General features: G+C 39.9%; 1 protein-coding gene across 1 annotated transcript in view; it reads right to left on the reverse strand.

Moving 5' to 3' along the window:
- Positions 1–8,477: 8,477 nt before the first annotated feature.
- Positions 8,478–21,705, reverse strand: part of st6galnac3 (ST6 (alpha-N-acetyl-neuraminyl-2,3-beta-galactosyl-1,3)-N-acetylgalactosaminide alpha-2,6-sialyltransferase 3) — an 85,489-nt gene continuing 72,261 nt past the window's right edge. Inside the window, exons 4-5 of the mRNA XM_022677831.2 lie at positions 20,056–20,163; positions 8,478–16,003 (exon numbers count right to left, since the gene is read on the reverse strand). Of these exons, the coding sequence (XP_022533552.1) occupies positions 15,814–16,003; positions 20,056–20,163 (298 nt within the window). The 3' untranslated portion in view covers positions 8,478–15,813. The remainder of the gene's footprint in view (positions 16,004–20,055; positions 20,164–21,705) is intronic.

The raw sequence follows: 21,705 nt of genomic DNA on the forward strand, positions 1-21,705 counted from the left end.
TTTAGCTCTCTTATCAAACCCTGTAGCAGCGCTAAATGAAAAACAAAATGGCCTTTCTTTTAAAATAAAGTCTATTAATATAAAATTAGATGTCATAAACAGTGTAAGATTTCAGTTTTTGATCCAATAATACGTAAACAAATAAATAAATAAATAAAGAGCTGTGCTCAGCTATATGGTGGAAAGCGAGGCGGCTGTATGTTTGTATTATGTAATCTCTCCATCAAAGAAAAACGCTCTGACTTATAACCCAGATTTGTGTCATTAAGGAATCACTGGAGGAAGACGTTCCAGTGTAAGCTCTGGAAAAGCGCAGCGCAGAGACAGACTTATAAAACCGTGTTTATCAGCAGCGCGAGAAGAAAGTGCTGCAGTGGTGGTTTTTTTTCTATAATACCTTCAGAGCGTTTTCTCTAGACGCTTGATTTCACCTGAAACTGCGGTTATTAGGCTCAAGGAATCACTAATGAATATTAACTTTAATGAGGTCTTTAATGCAACAATTAGGAAATCTCATTAAAGCTAAATGTAAAGAAGAGCGTCTCATTAGTGCCCTGTCACAGGATTCTTTCTTTAAAGAGAGCATTCAGAATACTAAACTTTTTTAATTCTGATAACATTTGTGTGGTTCTGAATTTACCTTAAAGAGTGAGTAACCACTAAACTAAACTAAACTAAACAAATTCTAAATAATTACAGTGTATATAATAACAACTTGATATCAGATTGTTCGAATCCCAGTCCTTGCCATCAGCTGCCGGAGCCCTGAGAGAGCACAATTGGCCTTGCTCTCTGTGGGTGGGCACAGTAGATGGCGCTCTTTTCTCTCATGTGTGATGGTGATGGGTGATGTCAATCGTTTAGCACAAGGCTGCATCTGTGAGCTGATGTATCCAAGCGTTAGCGCTGTGATGCTACTCTGTAATGTGTTTAAATTGGGGAAAAAAAGTGGGATAAAATTGAGTTTCTATATAGAGCAGTGCTTAACTTGCAGCTACAGAACTTTTAGCATTTACTTTAACTATACCATGTCATTTATTGCTCACCAAAGCGCAGTACTAAACTTAGAGTTTTAGTATAAATCTTTGTATAAGAGTCATGGGTGATTAAAAGTTCATTTATGTATTTAGCTTTGTTCATGTACTAAAAGCTAACATAGTGATTAGCATTCTAGCTTACATCAAAATACAAGACTGAACATAATATTCCAGATAATTACTTTCTCACTACAGTTAATTACAGTGCAGTTTTATAGTGATTTTACTATAAAAGTGTTTTTTATCTAAGAATAGCAAGTTTAAATTTCATCAACATCAGCAGCCGAAGTCTGAGAGAGTAGAATTGATCAGGCTCTCTCCCGGTGGATTGTGGTAGAACATTATGTCCATTGTGAAGCTAGCAGAGCTAGGAGTTTGCCACTACTATGTAGATGGTAAATATTATTGAAATGTATAAAAAATATATAAAAACATGTTTACCATGCTGTAAATTGGTGTGTACAGTTATTGTAATATTTTTAAATAACAAAAAACAGCCTGTTCAGATATACAAAGCTATTTTTGACAATATTCACACTGAAGTTATTATGACTGTACTATTATACAGTAATAATTCATTTTTATTTTCAATCAGTTTGATTTAAAGGCATAAAGAGATTTTTGAGATTTTTTTTACAAAAACATACAGTATAATATGGATGATTTTGGTTCATAAAACCCCACAGAAATGGACTTAAAAGAGAAGAAATAAACCTCATAAACTGGAGCATGGTCCAAAAAACGAGGCTGGGATGTTGTAGAATCATGCAGCACAGCATGCTGCAGTATTTTTTTCATTACAGTATGAGCGACATATCTTAAAAAATCTCGTCCTTACTGGTTCTTATGCTCCCTTTCCAATTTATGATAAGACACGCCGTCGTCCATCACTGTAATGCGCCTCGCCTTAGCCGGGGCCATATTTCTGAGGGGAGCAGATATTCCAGCGCGAAAACAGGCCTCCCTGCCATTTGTCACCAGCATCTGAGTAATGAACGAGGAGGATTGGATGTACTCGCTAATTATGTAGAGGACGAAGAGCTGGCCAAATCCCCAGTCAAGCGCTAGCACTGAACACCAGCTCATGAATTAGCGGCGCCATCTCAAATTAGCTGTGGCACAAAAGAGAAATGTAGGACGGGGCTCGTTAGAACCTCAGGAGGTTCTGCTCTGCAGCGACCCTGGGATTTACAGGCGATGTGAATTTCTTACTGGTGTCAGCAAACTGTTCCTGACCTGATGAAAAAGTTATTTTGTCTTTTTCTGTAAAGATTCTTGGCTTGGCTTGGGTTTGTGTAATCTAGGTCTATACTTGCCAACTACTCTTTCTGGAGTACCCTGTACCCCTCCACCCTGTACAGTCCCACACCAGATCTGACCGATCAGCTGATTTCCAAATCATTCCTTCCTAACATTAAGTGCATGTATTTGAGCTGGGAGTTTACTAAAATGTGCAAGACAGAAGTTCTCAGAACCAGAGACAGGAAATATACCCCTAAATCACAGAAATGTCACACAAATGAAAGGCAACAAAGGTGAGATTTTAGCTGTTTTAGAGTTCTTGCAGCTAAATAGAGTTCTTGCAGCAATGAGAGTCTCGAGTCTGAGTAAAGTCTTGAATCTCTGGGGTGTAAGATTGAGTTGAGTCTCATGTTTCTAAAGGTGGAAGTCTGAGTCAATTCCTAAGTTTCTGGGATGAGAGTCTGAGCCGAATCTTAAGTCTGTTGGAATTAGAATCTGAGTCAAGTCTCTGAGGGTAAAAGTCTAAGTCTGGGGAATAAGATTCTGAGCTGAGTTGTGAGCAACTGGGATGAGAGTCTGAGTTGTGTCTCAAGTTTGAAGTAAGTCTTAAGTCTGGGGAATTCGAGTCTGAGTTGAGTCTTAAGTCTGAAGTTAGTCTTAAGTCTGGGGAATTCGAGTCTGAGCTGAGTTGTGAGCAACTGTGATAAGAGTCTGAGTTGAGTCTCAAGTTTGAAGTAAGTCTTAAGTCTGGGGAATTCGAGTCTGAGTTGAGTCTCAAGTTTGAAGTTAGTCTTAAGTCTGGGAAATGAGAGTCTGAGCTGAGTTGTGAGCAACTGAGATAAGAGTCTGAGTTGAGTCTCAAGTTTGAAGTAAGTCTTAAGTCTGGGGAATTCGAGTCTGAGTTGAGTCTCAAGTCTGAGTTTAATCTTGAGTCTGTTGGGAAGAGACTCACATCTCAGGACTCTAGAGTTTGAGTTAAGTTTCTGGAAAAAGAGTCTGAGATGAGTCTCATGTATCTAAGGTGTGAGTTTCAAGTCTTCAAATATAAAATCTTTTCTCAAAGTCTTAAGTCTTTGGAAAAATCTCTCACTCTTACACAATTCGAGCTCGATGAATCCTAGATTGTATTATCATCTAGAAAAAATGCCTGTGCCATCAGAGGGGAAAATCCATTGATGGAATAACCTGGTCAAGTTAAATTTTTAAATCCAGGAGTGTATGAATCCAAGTTAAGCCGAGTTCCAGTTGAGAAGCTGAGTCTAAGTTGAGTATTCAAAGTGTTCACTCACTCCCTTCTTAGCTTAGTTTAGCTTTGCTTACTTTTATTTCACTGCTGACCAATTGGACACAGTCCAGCTTGGTTTCAATTCTTTCAAAAGATCAGTGGAGCAAGCTTAGCTCACATTTCCATTGGATCGTTTCAGCCCCAAGTTGTTACACATTGATTCGCTGAAGCCAGAACAGCGTCCCGCCGTCGCTGCTCCGGCGTTATTATCTGAGTTTGCGCGGAGCCGATGATTGTCCTGCTCTTGGAGCAGAGCGTTAATTAAATTGCTCCCTGAGGCATGATGGAGCTGGAATCAAGTTTCGGGGCAGCTTTACGCCAACAGGGCCGAGGGAGTCCCGGCTCCGCACGCCTGGCCGATTTCTGTACCGCAGAGCCTGAACACACAACATCTTTCCCGCCTGATCTCTGAGACTCAAAAGCAATAAGAAAGAGTTCTTTTCCTTTTAAATGCAGACGAGTCCTCAGCTTGAGGTAGACGCCGGGGACACAGGTTTTTATTGTCTCTCATTTTAAAATGAGAGACAGGTGCAGATCCCCCCTGAGACGCGAGGGAGCCGCCATGCAAATACGTACCCTCTGTGGGGAGGTTAGTTATTCATCTGCTTGTCAAATTTGGTTCATTAGTGGAGGAACATTTTGTACTCGTTTCTGTTTCTTCTGCTTGATGAGACAGAGATGATGATGATGATGAAACCTTTATCTCCTGCTAACCATGTGGCATCGTACCCACCTACCCCAGGATCTTGCTTTAGATTCTAATAAGAGCGTCTCACAGCTGTTCCAGTGATGATTAGTGCGATTTTACCTCTGAAAAATAAAGTCAGTTATAAATCTGTTATCTCAGCATTGTTATCACACCCTGCAAACATCCTCACTACTTTCCCATTTTTTCCCAATTTGGCTATCCAATTGTCGCACCTCTGAGCAGGATGGGGAGAGACCACCTTCTACCCACCCGAGGCCAATTTTGTTTCCATCTGGGAGCCGGCAGCTGATGGCAAGCTACATAAATGGGATTCGAACCTGCAACCTCCTATTGAAAGTGGCAGCACAATAGATCGCTCAGGAACTCAATGTTGCCCTTGTTTTGAATGCGCTCAAATTCTCCTCAATTCTTACCTGGCCAGTAGAGACAGTTACTTCAACAAAAGCAGGATAAACCTTTTTAATAACAAATTTAAATGGCTCGGGTATTGGGAATTCTTTGTTTTTACCATTATGTTCTAACATAGCGCCCTCTGTCCCTCTTTCAGTGCTTAAAACAGATATTTTTCCTAGCTTTCCACAATTAGAGCTTTTTCACCAAGAGAACTCTGGTTCTTGAACCAGTTCTGTTTGGGTTTATAAGGAATGATGGTGCTTTTCAGCGAAGCGGCCCACGTTTCCACCAGTTTAAGTGGAACTGTCAAAACGTTATAACATACGCCATCAAAAGGGTGCGATACACAAGGGCAGTATTTTAGAGAGAAACATGAAAGTTTAAACCACCAATTTATCTATTATTTGAGAAGGGAAAAGACAGGGAAACAGGGCACGGACTTGACAATTTGTCTGTAATTACACTTTGGGTGCTTGTTTCCACGGAGATCCACGTAAACACAACTGCTCGTGGAAGTGGAGGAGCTACTGAACGCAATGTCATGCGACTGAGAAAACCCTATAAAACTCACTAATCCTCCTGTTTTTTGCTTACTCTAATGCCCTACTGATAGGGCTTTAGGGTGAGCAATTCACATGATCTCCAAGTTGACTGTGTGAGGAAACATACGCAGACACTGAGAGAACATGGAAACCACACCCAGGTGGGGACTTGAACCGAAGACTCCAGCGCTGAGAAGCGAACATGCTAACCACAATCACATTAATTTAAAGTCTATGCAGACTCTAATATCCATTACTTACAGAACAAATCTCTAAACAAGCACACCTATTATAAATACTATTATAAATATGACCAGTATAAAAATAACTAGTATCACCAGGGTGACTTGATAACATCTCCTGACACTCAAGAACTCAAGAGCAACATACTGATGAATATATTCCGAAAAACAAGATCAAGATATCAACTCCCCCGACAGATCCTTCTGATTCTTCATCAGCTTTCAGACCAGTGCGCTGGTTCCATTAGCATCACGCTAATGAAAAGTGGCACTCTTACCAAAGCAGTGATAGATGTTTGGAATATGTTTGAAACGTAGTCCATGTTGATGTTGTTGTTGGTCCAAACTCAGCACGGCTCTGATTAAAATTCATACCGCAGCCTCACGGTCTTTGACTTCATAAGCTTCTGCTCTGATTGAGATTTCAGAACACTTCTGTGAGATAAGAACACCTTAAAAAGGTTCAATTACCAACTCTAAAATATTGTAGTCAAGGTCATGTGAAGGTTAATGAGTTATTCATTATTTATTAAGGGGAGGAACGCTTGGATTATTTTATAGAAATAGGTCTTGTGGAGTACATTTCCTATATGATGAGGGGTCAAATTGATCAAATCTGCTCTTTGCCTGTGTTCATATCTCATAAGCAACTCATAATCCCATCAGAACACCAATAGAAGGTTGTATCAAATGCACCAAGGAAATACTAAACAGTGAAGTTGCACAGTTTCTGCTCTTTTTTTTTAGTTGAGTTATATTGTGATACAGTACCCATACTTTCACTATAGTATAGTTTCTCCTCTTTTTTATTTTTAGTTGAGTTATATTGTAATATAGTACCCATACTTTCACTATAGTACAGTTTCTTGTTGCATGTGTGGTCATCTTCTCCAGTCCGGGTTCATTTCTCCCGGCGTGTTCTGGCCCAGTTAAACCTCACCTTTTATCAGCCTTAAGCAGAAACAGGAAGATCCCAGACACCGGCCTTATTTTTCACTCCTGTTATCGAGGTTTGGCTGCAGGACCGCGCTCTGGAACGAGAGGGGAAACAAAAGAGGCTGTTCATCATCGGCTCGACCCGATGACAAAATAAAGAGGCGCGTTGATTCTAACAGCGCGGAGGAGAATATGCTAACAGAGCGGAGGCACATGGCTGCATCTTTGAAGCAATCTGTTGCAGTGGAGCAGAGAGCCACTCTTAATTGGGCCACGGCAGAAAAACGGGATACAGAGTCCAAGAAAGTTTGGATGAAAGTGCTGCTCTTCACAATCTCTCTGTGTGACACTTCATCCAAAATGCTAATGCTGCTAATGAAGGCTACGGTACGAGCGACGGGAGGCATCATCTCATTAACACAAACATTTCTTACAACACATTTCTTAGATTCACAGGAGAGAGCATGCAGCATTTATATAGAGTAAAACCTTAATTTAGTCCTTAATTTACTTTATTTTTTAAACTCTTCTTTTTTGCTTCCAAAGAAATTGAATATCCCATCCAGCTCCAATAATTTATTTCTTTTTCCAATGTTTAACCTCAAAATTAAAAGACAACACCTCACAACTTATACATATACTAGTCTAGTCATTAAAAAGTTACTTTATTTCAGTAATTCTTGTCTTACAGCCAATGAAAACCCAAAAATCTGTGTTTTAGAAAATTAGAATATTATAAAAGACCATTTGGTACTTTTGGCAGTGTGGGCAGTGTGGGCAGTGTGCTAGCAAGCATGAACTGCTGTAAGATTTTGTGTCTGCACTGACTTTAGACTTGATAATAAAACACAGTGGATCAACACCAGCAGATGACATGTCTCTCCAAACCATCACTGATTATTAGTAAATTTCATTTGTAAATCAAGGGACCAGAGTCCACAACTTCAATGGAGATGCGGATTGCCAAAAGTACCAATTGGTCTTATATAATATTTTAATTTTCTGAGACTCTGATTTTTGGGTTTTAATAGGCTGTAAACCATAATCATCAACAATACAATAAATAAAAAACACTTAAAATAGATCACTCTGTGTTTAATACATCTGTATAATATATGAGTTTCACATTTTAAACTGAATTACTGATTTTTTTTATGCACTAGTATGGGTTTCCTAAACTAATCCCCTGAGCTAATATTTCACGATTAAATTACTTTTTGCTATCCCATGACTTTTGGCATGTACATGTTTGTTTTTTTTTTTACATTTAAGAGATTGAATCTTTTTTATATACAGATGTTCTTATCCAGAAGTGTTATTTTACGACCCAATGTTCTATTGTGGATTAAATATGGGTCTATTAGATTTGCAAATCATTGCGTTTTGTTTTTTTTATGTACATTTATTTACATTTTACATATGCTGCCTTCAAATGCTCCTCAAAATTTTTAATTAAAACATTATTAAAACTTCACATGCGTTTGAGTGTTTTTTGGTGGGGTGGAAATGGACACCAATAGGAAAATTATTTTATTTATATATTATATTATATAAACAAATTTGATATGCTTATGTAATATATTATATATTATATAATATAAGTGCACAAGGCAACACTTTTTGGCTCCTTCTAATTAGCTTTGTTGCTATTTCTTAATAACATTAGTGCAACTTACCCTCAAAACTAAACTGAAGAACAACCTGTACAGCTTAAAATTTGACCTTTTACTGCAGGAGCAGAATCCATACTGGACTAGACCTCTTGTTACTGACATGCCCCCAACTGGGAAAATTTGGGCTTATCTAAAAATTTGTTTCCCACTGGTAAATGTTGTTTGAGTTTGTGGTGGCGTTCATGTGCTCTCCTCTCATAAATATGATATTTCCGACAGGACTTGAAGCTAGCTATAGTACTTTAACGTTTTTTTGAAATTAGGAACTTACACTTAGAACCAATGGGAACCACCATAATGACATCACTTATTTTTAAGAGTGTAGACACTTCGATAACCTCACCTGCAGTATGGTGTAAATGGTACCATTTGCTCTCATTTCTTCTTAGTAGCAGAGACAATGAAAGATTCACATGTATTCAGTTTTCATCCTTCATTTAATAGAAACAGCAACACAGTGTACAAAATTGAACGTGATGAACAGAACATGAAGATTTCCTTCATCGTGTAAATGACAACACAAGCAGCACACAGTTAAATACAGAGGACAAACATGGTGTTACTGAACAGCACAGAGGATAACCAGCTAAAGTTAATAACCAGAGAAACTGCAGGACTTCAGTATCCTGCATTTACCTGTTTGGCAAACAAGTGACTCACCGTCCTTCAGTTCCACTCAGCGTCCACTTCAGCTCCGCCCACTTTATCGGTCTCATTGAGCGTCTCATTACTGACTGTAGCCCATCTGCTGCTGTGTACTATGTTTTTTTTTTTGTTTTTTTTTCCCTGTACCCCATCAACCCTATTCACAAGTGCCACAGTCTCTAATGCATTTACCAACAGTGCAGAAGGCAAGGGTTTCCAATAAAGTGGCCGCTGAGTGCACAGGCTGTCAGAAATGTCAACTGTTGGAGAAAGTTTCCCAGTTTAATTACCCTGAGCTGAAAGGGTAATATAGACAGAAGTCCCCTGACGGTGTTTTGAGGGAAAGTGTGTGTTTATGTCGTTTAGATTGGCCCAGAAAAGCAGTGCTGTGATAATGTGATGGAGTTCAGCGCTGAGGCATAGGTGGTGGCGCGGTGCATATGGTAGCGCCATCTGTTCGGCCGAGTGCATCCACACACTTCACATAAGCGAGCGCTTCGGGTGGAAACTGCAGACGCTGTTTTCAATGACGTCAACCATAAAAAAAAAAAAATGCAGTAAACGCGTTTTTAACCAGTGAAAACGTCTTAAATACCTGAAAAAAATCAGCTTTTTTGGGTTTGTCCATTTAAAACTGTGGGGGAAACTTTATAGAAGCTTAAGGTGCTTCTTTTTCTTGAAGGGAATTCAAAGTAGAGCTTAGATAAGGCCCAAAAAACTTGACTCGACCCGGCCAGAGCCCGTGCACTCTCTGCACGTCTTATTAGGAGCCCGAGCCTGATTTAAACCCGACTTTAACTCGCATTAAAACTGCGCTTTTTAAAAACATTTTCGGGCTGTTTCAAAGAGCAAAGATAATTCATGTCAATTTACATTGCAACACTGAAGAAGCATAGACCTATTATTTAAGAACAATGTTTATTAAGAACTACACAGCTACACACACTGCGCTGCAAGTCAAGTGCGTAATTTGGAAAAGTGTGCGTAAGCTCCAGAGCTGCATGTCTATAACATTTTAAACTTGTGCAACTTTTTTTTATTTTTTAAACACAGTTTGATTTGTTATTTGCACTTTCTTGGCCTCATGTTCTCCTCCACCAGTCTTACACACTGCTTTTGGATAACTTTATGCTGCTTTACTCCTGGCTTGGTTTGATGGCTTGTGATCATCCATCTTCCTCTTGATTATATTCCAGAGGTTTTCAATTTGGTAAAATCTAAGAAACACATCTAATTTTTAAGTGGTCTCTTGTTTTTTTTATAGCTGTAAATTAAAATAAATGCAAATAAGTGTATTATTATATAGCACATATCATATACAAATAAAAGGGCAAATGGACTGAAATCTGCTGGCTGATGGCGATATTTAATTGACCACCCATTTTTAATTTTTTTTTTATTTAATGCAAGTGTAGAAGTGGAAGATGTTGGTATTTCCTGACAAATGCATGAACACATTTTGACAAAGCTAACGCTCCTCCACTTCTCCACGCTTCATTTACACATAAATGAATATGCCACTTCTCCATCGATCACCCTCTCACTGCGTTCACTAAAAACGACAGCTCACCACAGCCGTCTTCCCATAATACAGCAGAAACTTCTCTAAAGCACGGAACCGGCGTTTACTGCAGGTCTGGAGCACCAGGACCCTCCAGCAGAGCACCCTGGAGCTGTGATTGGGTTCCATCATGCCTTTATAGTAAGGAAGTGGTGAGTAGTGCCTAATGGAAACTCTTGATCATGCTGAGGTCTCTTAATTTCAGACGTGAGGCTATTGATCACTGCTATGCAAATGCTGCTCTGGGGAGTGAGAGGGGGGAGAACTCTATACTCTATACTAGCTTTACTTTTTCAACCATTCAGTCCCTCCTGGATGTACTGGGTTTGATATACTGTATGATATAATATAATACAGTACAGTACATTACATTTTTAATAGCCAGGGGCTGGTAGACACCCACTAATCCTCATGTTTAGTCCACTAATCCTGTCCCCTGGAGTTAAGACTGGTATAGCAGCCTCTATTCTCCTGAAAAGACTGTATCAGGGTTCTTGCACCATTTTAAAAGCCAAATTTAATGCTTTTTAAGACCTCAATAAATATAATATAAGACCCAGAAATATATTCATAATTTCTAACATTAGCTAGCTCTCTGCTAACATTACTTCTCTCCCCTGTAATGTTAGCTAGCTCTCCTTTAACCTTAGTGTTCTCCCTGGTAATGTTAGCAAGCTTATGCTAATGTTCGCTAGCTCTCCGCTAACCTTAGTGTTCTCCCTGGTAATGTTAGCAAGCTTACGCTAATGTTAGCTAGCTCTCCGCTAACCTTAGTGTTCTCCCCAGTAAATGTTAGCTAGCTCTCCGCTAACCTTAGTGTTCTCCCTGGTAATGTTAGCAAGCTTACGCTAATGTTAGCTAGCTCTCCGCTAACCTTAGTGTTCTCCCCAGTAAATGTAAGCTAGCTCTCCGTTAACCTTAAGTCTCTCCCCAGTAAATGTTAGCTAGCTCTCCGCTAACCTTAGTGTTCTCCCTGGTAATGTTAGCAAGCTTACGCTAATGTTAGCTACCTCTCCGCTAACCTTAGTGTTCTCCCCAGTAAATGTAAGCTAGCTCTCCGTTAACCTTAAGTCTCCCCCCAGTAAATGTTAGCTAGCTCTCCATTAACCTTAGTTCTCTCCCTAGTAAATGTTAGCTAGCTCTCCATAACCCTTAGTGTTCTCACTGACAATGTTAGCAAGCTTACCGCTAATGTTAGCTAGCTCTCCTTTTAACTTTTAGAATTTGATTGCATTCAGCCACACAGATGTTCTTTCTTATTGTATTAGAATTGAATAGTGAATAGACCAATAGAAATGCTTCAAAATCTTTTTAGATGAACTTCCTCCTCCTGTAAAGCTGCCATTTTGGTAGCTTTACAGTGAAGACAACTATGCTTTTGTTTTTGAAATATTAGAAACATTTGGGGCACCAACACAGTTTTAATTGATTTATTTAAGCAGGTTGGATTCTGTATGGCAGTATGTTGGATTCTTTATTACACCAGTTTTTTTCTGTTTCTGTTTTCTCTGTCACAGGTTATGATTGAGGCTTCTAAGGGTTAATACAACACTTAACAAGTGCAAATAAATACCTCACACGTCTCTGACATAAATTGGTAGTAGTAACGTTCTAATAATCCTGACATCGTATTCATGAGGGAAATTATTCCTGGTTGTTTTAATACAGGGCGAGTTGTCACAATATTAATTTTAAGCTTCTACTAGATTCCCAGCTGAGTTACAGTCAAAGATATTATTGATGGGGAGGAAATGTTAATTTACCTCAGCGTTTCTTTTACACGACAGCTCATTAAAGCGCACCAGAGTGAAGAACAAGCTCGAGTAGAGTCGTCTGTCAATGAACTGAAATGTTTCTTTCTGTCTGCGCTGGAGCACATTTTTTCATATTAAAAAAAAAAACAAAATGTCAAAACACACGAGCAGCCAAAAAGAAACTCATTTTCTGAAAGGTTTCTGAGGCAATTTGCATAAACACATCCAAAACACTCCACGACGCAGGATGATGAACACTTGACCCTTCGCGAAATTGCACCAACACTAGAGGGACGAAAGCACTCGTTAGCAGAAATAGGTACGTTTTCTTACAGTTATGTTTTGTGAGGGTCCACAGACAGAGATTCAATCTTACTTTAAAAAACTGCGCGGACGAACGCAACATCGATATGTAAGTGGAATTTGAAGAAAGGACACTTGATGAAATTTGAACACGACACACTTAAAACATGCACCTTTTTTACAAGGTTAAAAAAAGCACTTGAGACGTTTAACAAAAGAAAACAACAAAAAAAATACATTTCAAATGGAGCTGAAGGTCTAAAAAAAAAAAAAAACATCTGAGAGAAGTAAGTGAACATTCACAGATTGACGCTCTTGGCTTATTTACAATAAGTAACGCTGCCACAGAACTGTGAGAAGGCATCAGCTTAGTGCAGGACAGTAAAGAAGGACAGTCAGGTCTTGTCCACGCCTGGCATTGACCCACAGCCTGGGTGAACGGAGTGAATTCCATGTGGACAGTGGTTTTAGAACAGGGTCAAATGGTGAATTGGGGTCTAATTTTGATGTGTCCTGTAGAACTTTCCAAACCCCTCAACGTTTTCATAATGTAAATGACCCATTTTACTGCAGAGACATTTATAGCCCATATATCATTAAAGCCTGTTAAGGGGTTAAACAGCTACACGTCCATCTATCCACTTTTATTCACCCGAGACCCGAGATACTGGAGTAAATGCCAGGTATGAACAGAGCCTGAGAAACTTACTGCGACCTGAAGCTCGGTGCGACGGCGAATTCGCTGAGAAAGAAAAAAGCACTGTTGCTGGATTAGCTCAGTTTTTTTTTTTTTAGCAAGTATAAACCCAACGGAAATCAATCCTAAACGGATCCAGTCTGGTTATGAATACATGTCCCAGGGCGACCTCCAGCTTGTGCCAGAAGAAAAGCAACAATCAGAGTCCCTCCTTTTTGTGTCCTCCAGGAGACAGAAGCTGTCCTCCATTTCAGAGCTGTCCGATGTGTCTTGTGTCTTGTTGCTTGATGCGAGCAGGTTTGCAGGTTTGGTTTGAGTCCAAAAAGCTTCAGTTAGCGAGGTCCATTAGTCCCATGGTGCCTTTGCCCTTTTAGTTCTATTTTTTTTCCTGCAGTGTGGCGACTGAGTGCGTAGGCTGAGACAGAGTTCAGTAATGCTGAATAAGGGCGCTAAATACTGTTAGCAGAAGAAGCGCAATGAAGGCTGCTGGAGAACGTGACAATCACAAGCCGAACAATACGCGACTCGAGAAATAAAATGTAAAAATATGCTATATAAAACTAGAAGAAAGTAAAAAAAAAAAAACAAGCATGCTGAGCATGCTTCTACAGAGACCATCCGTAGAAGTCTATCCGTGAAAACCTCACAGGCGCTGCATCGTCTGCTGGTTAACTGGTTAACGTGCTGCTACAGTAGTAACATTTAGCTACGGTAGCCAAACAACTGGCTCGCCTCCTCTTCCTCCTTACGAGAAGCTAGCAGGCTCAGAAAGAAGCCAAAAGATTACACAGTCCACAGTGGTCTTTTCTTCGTTTTAGGCAGATAAGGCCTAAGCAAGCGGGGTAAAGGCAGACAGGGGGGTTGAACGCATTGCACACAGTCTATTACGTTGGCTACAAGTTCAAACAGGCACAAAATAAAAAAAGGGCTTCCCATGTAGACGTCCATATCCTGCACACTGCCGTTTGCAGTACATGCGGCGACACTTCAGTTCACGTTAGTCACGTTATTGCACTCTTTAGACAGTAGGGTTCTTGCTTGCAAAAGCTGTGGCACATGACACGACGTGAAAATGAGTCCCGACTTCTTAACTCTTCATCTGTAGACTTGAGCACATTTTGAGCACATCTTTAACGGACTTGAGTGCTTGAGGTCAACTAACAAACGCCTGCATTTGCTTGTCGTTCTCTATGTTTTTTTCACATCATAGGTAGACAGAATAACAGAATATCAGAACAGTAACACAAAAACGTAACACTTTTCTCAATGCTAATGCTAATACTATCTAATACTATCTGGAATCTGGCATGTTTGGCGAATAATCTTGGGTTTCTTGGTTTGGAGAGATCAGGATCAGAATCAGTACTGTTTTTTTTTTTGTAACATTCATGCTCTAGTGAGGGGAATACAAAATAAATGCATAAGACTATGGATGACAATCTTTTTACGACATTGTTTGCCACCCATGCGATTCTTCATTCTTCATTCTTCTGTTTGTGATTTTGTGCTCAAAACAAAGGATTTGGGGCTTTGAAGCACCATTTCTGCATGGAGCCATATTTTTGGAAGTTTACCTGGATGCAGATATCCTCTCACTACAGTACAGGCCGAAATTTTGGACGCACTTTCTCTTTTTCAATGCGTTTCTTTATTTCCATGACTATTTACATTGTAGATTCTCACTGAAGCATCAAAACTATGAATGAACACATGTTGAGTTTTATGTACTTAACAAAAAACAAACTATTTTTTTTTGTTAAGTACATAAAACTCCACATGTATTAACTAATTCATAGTTTTGATGCCTTCAGAGAGAATCTACAATGTAAAAATTCATGAAACAGTCATGAAAATAAAGAAATCGCATTGAAAAAGAGAACTTTTGGCCTGTACTGAATGCAACTATGCAATTATGTGACATCCTCACATGGAAAATTAAAGGAAAGGCAAAAATGATCATTCATTTCTGAGTCAAGTACAGAATACAGAATGTGAGGAAGTCTGATCTAACAGGATTTTGGCTCCTCAAGCGTAACTTCTTCCTGTTTGATTACCGATAGACAAACTCCGATGAAAAGGTCATGTGTGAACGGGAAGCTTTTGTATAGTTTCTGCAGTTTAAACAGTTTGTAAGTCAGGTTGAAGGGGATCCGGATCCTGAGCTGCTTAAGATTAGATTCATGCGCAAGGTTGACTCCAACCCACTTTCCCAAGATAAACTGTGTTCAGACCCATTTAGGCTAAATGAATAAAGTCCCCTTCCAACCTTCATCTGCTGCTCGAGGTGTGATCAATCTGATGGAAGGTAATCAGCAGCTCATACTACACTTCATCACTGTCAGATCTGTTTTCTTCAACACTGTGTCCTTTCTTGGTTTCTACAAATGTTAGATGACATCATCTCCTGTCTAGAACCACAGATAACAGAGAACGAAAGACTAGGAACGAGAAACTTCCCAATGGTGGTCTATGAAGCATAGGCACCCTCGTAGATACCGATCTGTTTTTTCTGTTTTTCCTGTTTTCTGTTTTCGCTACTCGATTGTCCTGAAATGAATGTCACTAAGAACACGTGATGATAAATCTCATCGTGATTAGTTATTCAATCAACACCAGAGAAAATACAGCGAGTCTCTCTTTAAACAGAGGGCAGATAAACAGATATCATATAGATCATCGTCTACAGATCACAGATCATCTGCTTGGTTACTACGTGTTTTTTTTTCTGTGCATTCATTAAGACAGAGGGAGTGTACGGGTCCGATGACCAGGAGAAGCCACCGCCCTCCACCGGTCACGACAGCTGCCACTCTGGGTAGAAGAACTTGATGGGGTGGGTCTTGGCCCACTTGGCGAAAACAGCCTTCTCCGTTATGAAGCGGTGGCCACCGTAGGGGGCGCTCTCGTGCAGGAGGTACTCAGCGCACTCGTCTCTGCTCCCGGCTTCGTAGTAGTGGTACGGCACCTTCCTGTAGCCTTCAGTTCTGAGAGTGAAGCAGAAAAAAGAGAAAAGAGAGAAAAAAACATTTTTAGAAAATTGTGACGTTCAGAAGGGAAGTTGAGTGTTTTGGGTTTTGTTTTGGGAACATAAAAGGCAACCTTTAGAGGGTCACAAGCACTTAAGAGCTTCTATCAAATCAGAGAATTCAGATTATTTTATTGGACGTTACTAAGATGCTACTACTGAGAACTTGTCACCTTTAGCATGAGCTCCTTCTTTTCCCATTAGAGCACTTTTCCACCACCCAGTGGAACCAGTTCTGTTCAGGCTTATAAGAACTGTGGTGTTTTTCAACAAACCAGACCACATTTCCCCAAGTTTTAGTGAAAACGTCAAATCATCACATCATATGTCATTAACTGAGGGTGTTTCATATTGGCGGTGAACAAGGTTCGCACTGAAGAACCTAGAAAACGTGTCTGGTTTCTGAACCTACTTTTATTTCTGATACTTTGCATGAAACACATCAAAGTGCTTCAAATTCCAATTGCCAACTACCCAACCCACACATTAGGACTCCTATCATTAGTGATGCCTCCTCTGACACATGTGAAGTCAGACTTCACCTCTTTTTGAACCGCTGCTGATGCAGCGTTGCAGAGTAGCATCACAGCGCTAACACTCGGAGGAAAGCGCAGCGATTCGGTTCTGATACATCAGCTCACAGACGCAGCCTTGTGCTAATCCACATCACCCTAGGAGTGATGAGGGGAAAGAGTGCCATCTACTGTACCCACCCAGAGAGAGCAAGACCAACTGTGCTCTCTCAAGATTCGACCCGACGATCTCCTGATTATAATGGCAGCACTTTAGCCAGCTGAACCACTTGGAGCCCCAATTTTGCATCCAGCAGTATGCTCTATTGCTCTATTGCTTTTGCTCTTAATAAAGCGCCATAAACAAAATGCTCATTGTTTTCATTCCAACAAGATCCAATCAAGATGGAGCCTTTCTTAAAAAAAAGGTATTGAAAGAAGGATCGTATTGAGATCAATATCGAAAATTTAGTTTTAGGGCATCAAACAAAAGAAGCTGTTACAGACACATATATCAAATTTTTATTCCTGTTCTAGCACTCTCTCATCCTAAAATCCAAAAATGTCACACTTTTGTATTTTATATTAGTTCTGAACAAATTCAACCTCAAAAGCTCAACCCTGACTGTTCTGAATCACTGATTCGTGTCAAACTGTTCTCCTGAAGAGCGACCGTCCTCCCCTCAGAAACTCCACACACAGTCCTGCAAAATTACAAATGAATTCAATTTCACTCCCCTGCCCCACCTACTACTGCACCTGTTGAATCTCAATTATAGCTAAATCATCGGGGTCAACTGCTACACCAGCTCCACACATCATGTTAAAATAGATACTTCCCCGCTGCAGCAGCTGCCGTGAAAATGACTCTGTAGTGGCCATCGCTCGCCCCCCCCCACGCTCCAGCCGGCGCTGGCGGCTGAGATTCAGCATTAAATGAAAATGGGCCATTGTTTTGGAGTGAGTGCAGAATACATAATGAACTCAACAGCAGAGAGGATAATGGCTGCTTACAAATATACTAATCACACCATCTCATGCTTTGCTTATCGCAGAAATGTAGAAGCTTTTTTTCCCCCAAACTGCAGCAAACAGACTGTAGTGGGATTTGCTAATTCATTCTTATGAGCTTTTTTCTGGGTTATTTTTCTCTAAAATCAAGGTCACTTAAGGTTTAAGGTCGGACTTAAAACCTTTAAACCTGAAATATACAGTCCAGTCAGAATATTGATGATGATCAATGTCTTTTTTCTACTATAGTGCATCTCAAAAATTGGTACTTTTGGCAGAGTGGGCAGAATTCCAAGTCCTGCTGGAAAATGAAAACTCTCACGAGCCTTTTTCTGAGGCTGAAATAACTTCAGGTGAAGTACGAGACACAATCTGCAGATGAACTCGGCTCATTAATACACGGGTAAGAAGGTGGTAAAATACTGCATTTTTCATACTATAAGGTGCACTGTATTATTAGGTGCATTCAGCAGTTCTGGGTGGTGGTGGTGGGGGGGAGGGGTAACTAAGTTAATTAAAGCAAAGCTAAAGAAAATAAAACTGTTATAAAACAAAAATAACAATTTATTTTAAAGTTAAATAAGTGCTGGCTGTAAATCTACACAGATTTCTCGTCTGAAAACTGTATATTTGGGTGAGTAAAGCACCGTTTAGTTTCAGTAAGCTTAGATTTCTGAATTTCTCTAGAACTAAAGCTGGATCATTAGCATTAGCGGCTAACAGTGAGGAACCCTGAGTGTTCCGGTAAACCAGGGCGATATTAGCTAGCGGTTCATCCCACGTAGCTTGTTTTTAAATATGGTAAACTTGCAGGCTACAGTCCGATTAGATTATACTCACCTCTGAACGGCTATGAAAGAGCTAGCGCTTAATGCGGTTAGCACGTAATGCTAATTAATGCTGCTCCAGAATTGCTAGCCAGAGTTAGCAGCAGAGTATAGGCCGATAGCTAATACTCACCTCTGAATAGAGAAATAGCGGATAGCTGATAATGCTAATGCTGCTCCAGTCTCAGTGCTGGAGAAACTTCACTAAAACTCCTGTATAACTCTGTACTTCAGCAGAGTTGCTTTACTGATCCTTAATTCCTGACTGATAGAATTCATACATAATGAACACTGTTGATTTTTGGGAAAATTAAAGGATTTTAAGTTCCATTAAAAAGCGGAGAACAGATGCTCACACAGGAGGAGAACAAGACCAGAAGAAATAACCCCTTAAGGAGGGTCACGAGGGGGAAACATTAAAAGCATATTACGGCCAGAATATGTTGAAGCCCTGGATCTGGCCGGCTTGTTGGGGATTGTTACTCGTTATTGCCTTATTACGTTCCCAAATGAAGTCGTCGAGCGCTCAGAGGAACTGTACTGACATCCCAATTAAACAGTGAGTAAACAGCGGAAAATGTCAGCTCTATGGGGCGCCTGTGGGTCTGAAACTGGGCCTAAAACTAAAAATAAAAGAGTCCAGTGGTGTTAAACTGTTCTCATATCAACTCTACTGTCGTTTCTGCACATTCATTCAGAAAAAAATAAGGTGCCGCTGAATTTAACCCTGTATACACAGTCAAATCTTATATCTTAATATTATGATCACTTGTCTTGTCTTGTTTCTACTAGTAAATTTCATTGAAAAAGTACTTTATTTCAGTAATTCAGTTCAAAACATGAGTTAAAAACTCATATATTATACAGATGTATTAAACACAGAGTGATCTATTTTATGTGTTTATTTATTTTATTGTTGATGATTATGAAGCTTACAGCCAATGAAAACCCCAAAAATTAGAATATTATATAAGACCAATTGGTCCTTTTTTGCAATGTGGGCAGTGTTCCAAGTCCTGCTGGAAAATGAAATCTTCATCAAAAGCGCACCAATCAGAAATATCAGGCTGGGAAATAACAGTCCAGCCTGTGAGCAGATTTACTTGTCTCTGAATGGCGGAAGAGCTAGAGATTAGTGTGGTTAGTGGCTGATGCTAATGCTGCTCCAGCAGTGCTAGCCCGGGGTTAGCAGGAGGCTGCAGGCTGATAATAGTCACCTCGGAATGGCGAAAGAGCTAGTGCTTAGTGCGGTTAGTGGTTAATGCTAATGCTACTGGAGAACTAAACTGAAACTCCTGTATAACTCTGTACTTTAGTAAAGTGGCTTTACTGATCCTTAATACCTGACTGATAGAATTCATACATAAGGTGAACTGGATTATGAAGCGCACTGTTGATTTTTGGAAAAATTAAAAGATTTTAAGTGCACCTTATAGTGCGAAAAATACAGTATGCAGAGAAACAGATACAGGACTATAGTCTTCTATTAATAATTACTACAAATTAAATCTACAGAAAGTCCCATACGCTCAGTGGAGCTGATAAAATGTACAATGAGTGTAGAAACAAGAATTAAAAACAGGTATTTGTGCTTACAGGACTGATTTTTCTTTTTTAAAAGGAAGAAGAAAATTATTAGTGAACATATAAGAACCCCATACTTGCAGTACGTGTCGTTGATCATCCCGTACACCCGGATCTCCTTGCACATGTCCATCGCCAGGATAAGCGTGAACCAACCGGTGCTCAGGTACGACCCAGACTGGATCCTGTCAATATAAAAGAAGAAGATCCATGTCAAACGTCTGCCTCACGAACACGTTCAAAGAAAGAGCTTCATTTGACAGATGTTAAACTCAGCTAGCGACTGTTCCCCGCTCTGCCCCCCGCTCTACCCCCCGCTCCGTCGGTCTCAGGTGTGAGTATCGTCATGTCGCTGTCGCTGGGATACGCGTCACGCAGAGTGACAGCTCACTGCTGCCAGGCTAGACGTCTGTGCCGGGGGTTAATGGCAGCGCGAGCCGCCGCCGCTCTGCACTGACACAACTGCAGTAAACACGACCTGTCAGACTGAAGAACCCGGGAGAAACGGAGACTGAGCCACAATACCACCCATACTGCTTTCATATATCAGTGTGCACAGGTTATCACACCTCGACAGCACTGTTTCCTCACAACAGCCTGCTTTGCTTCCGTTTTGCATTTTGCTCATATCATAAAAAAGCACATGTTCCTCACCTGTAACAAATGTACCCTTCATATAATCCATACAAACACAAGAACTGAGCAGTCTTTTTAAAGCTCTTGAAAACGTAGGTGTGATTTTACTGTCTAGTTTTGTGAATTTTCTTTCCAAAGTCTTAAATATTTGCTGCATTTACCAGAACCACTGGGTGGGTCTTTAATGGGTCTTTTCAAATCTGAGTAATGAAGAGAGCTTAAATTAAAGCTAAACCCAGAGAGCTAAAGTTAAAGCTAAAACCTGAGAGTTACTGTTAAAACTAAACCTGGAGAGCTAAAATTAAAGCTTAACCCGGAGAGTTACAGTTAAAGAAAAACCTGAAGAGATAAAGTTAAAGTTAAACATAGAGATCTAAAGTCAAAACTACACCTGGAGAGATACAGTTAAAGCTAAACCTGGAGAGCTAAGGTTAAAGGTAAAGCTGGAGAGGTAAAGTTAAAACTAAACCTGGAGAGATACAGTTAAACTTAAACATGGAGAGTTACAATTAAAGCTAAACATTGAGAGCTAAAGTTAAAACTAAACCTGAAGAGATACAGTTAAAGTTAAACCTGGGAAAGCTACAGTTAAAGCTAAACCTTTTTTCATTAAAAGAAAATATGAAATGTCTCGTTTTCAACATATGATTTGTTTTCTTTGTTCTACTTTTAATAAAAAAACAGGTTTGTAAGATTTTTTAATCATTGCACACTATTTTAATAGTGTGTAAATAAACAAATGATCAGACGATTAAACTGAAATGAAGAATCTTTTCTTTTTGCAAACCTCATTCAGTTCCCCAACTCAAAACACCTTTTATAGCCCCTCCCACAGAGAACCTGCGAGGCTTAATATCTTCCTGCAAATAGACACAGCTGCAGTGTAGCAATCACATCCCATCCTGCTCCTGCTGTTATTACAGAAACATCTTTCATAAGAAGAGCACACGGAAATAAAGAGTTTAGAACATGAAAGTTTCACAGAAAGTCTGAAACCAAACTCTCTATTAGATCTCTATCAAAGATCAGAGAGCCTGGGTTGAGGAGCACTTAAAATCCTATAAATTCGACTGTGTGCATTATAATCTGCT

Source organism: Astyanax mexicanus, chromosome 8 (genome assembly GCF_023375975.1).
Source record: "Astyanax mexicanus isolate ESR-SI-001 chromosome 8, AstMex3_surface, whole genome shotgun sequence".
NCBI lineage: Eukaryota > Metazoa > Chordata > Actinopteri > Characiformes > Acestrorhamphidae > Astyanax > Astyanax mexicanus.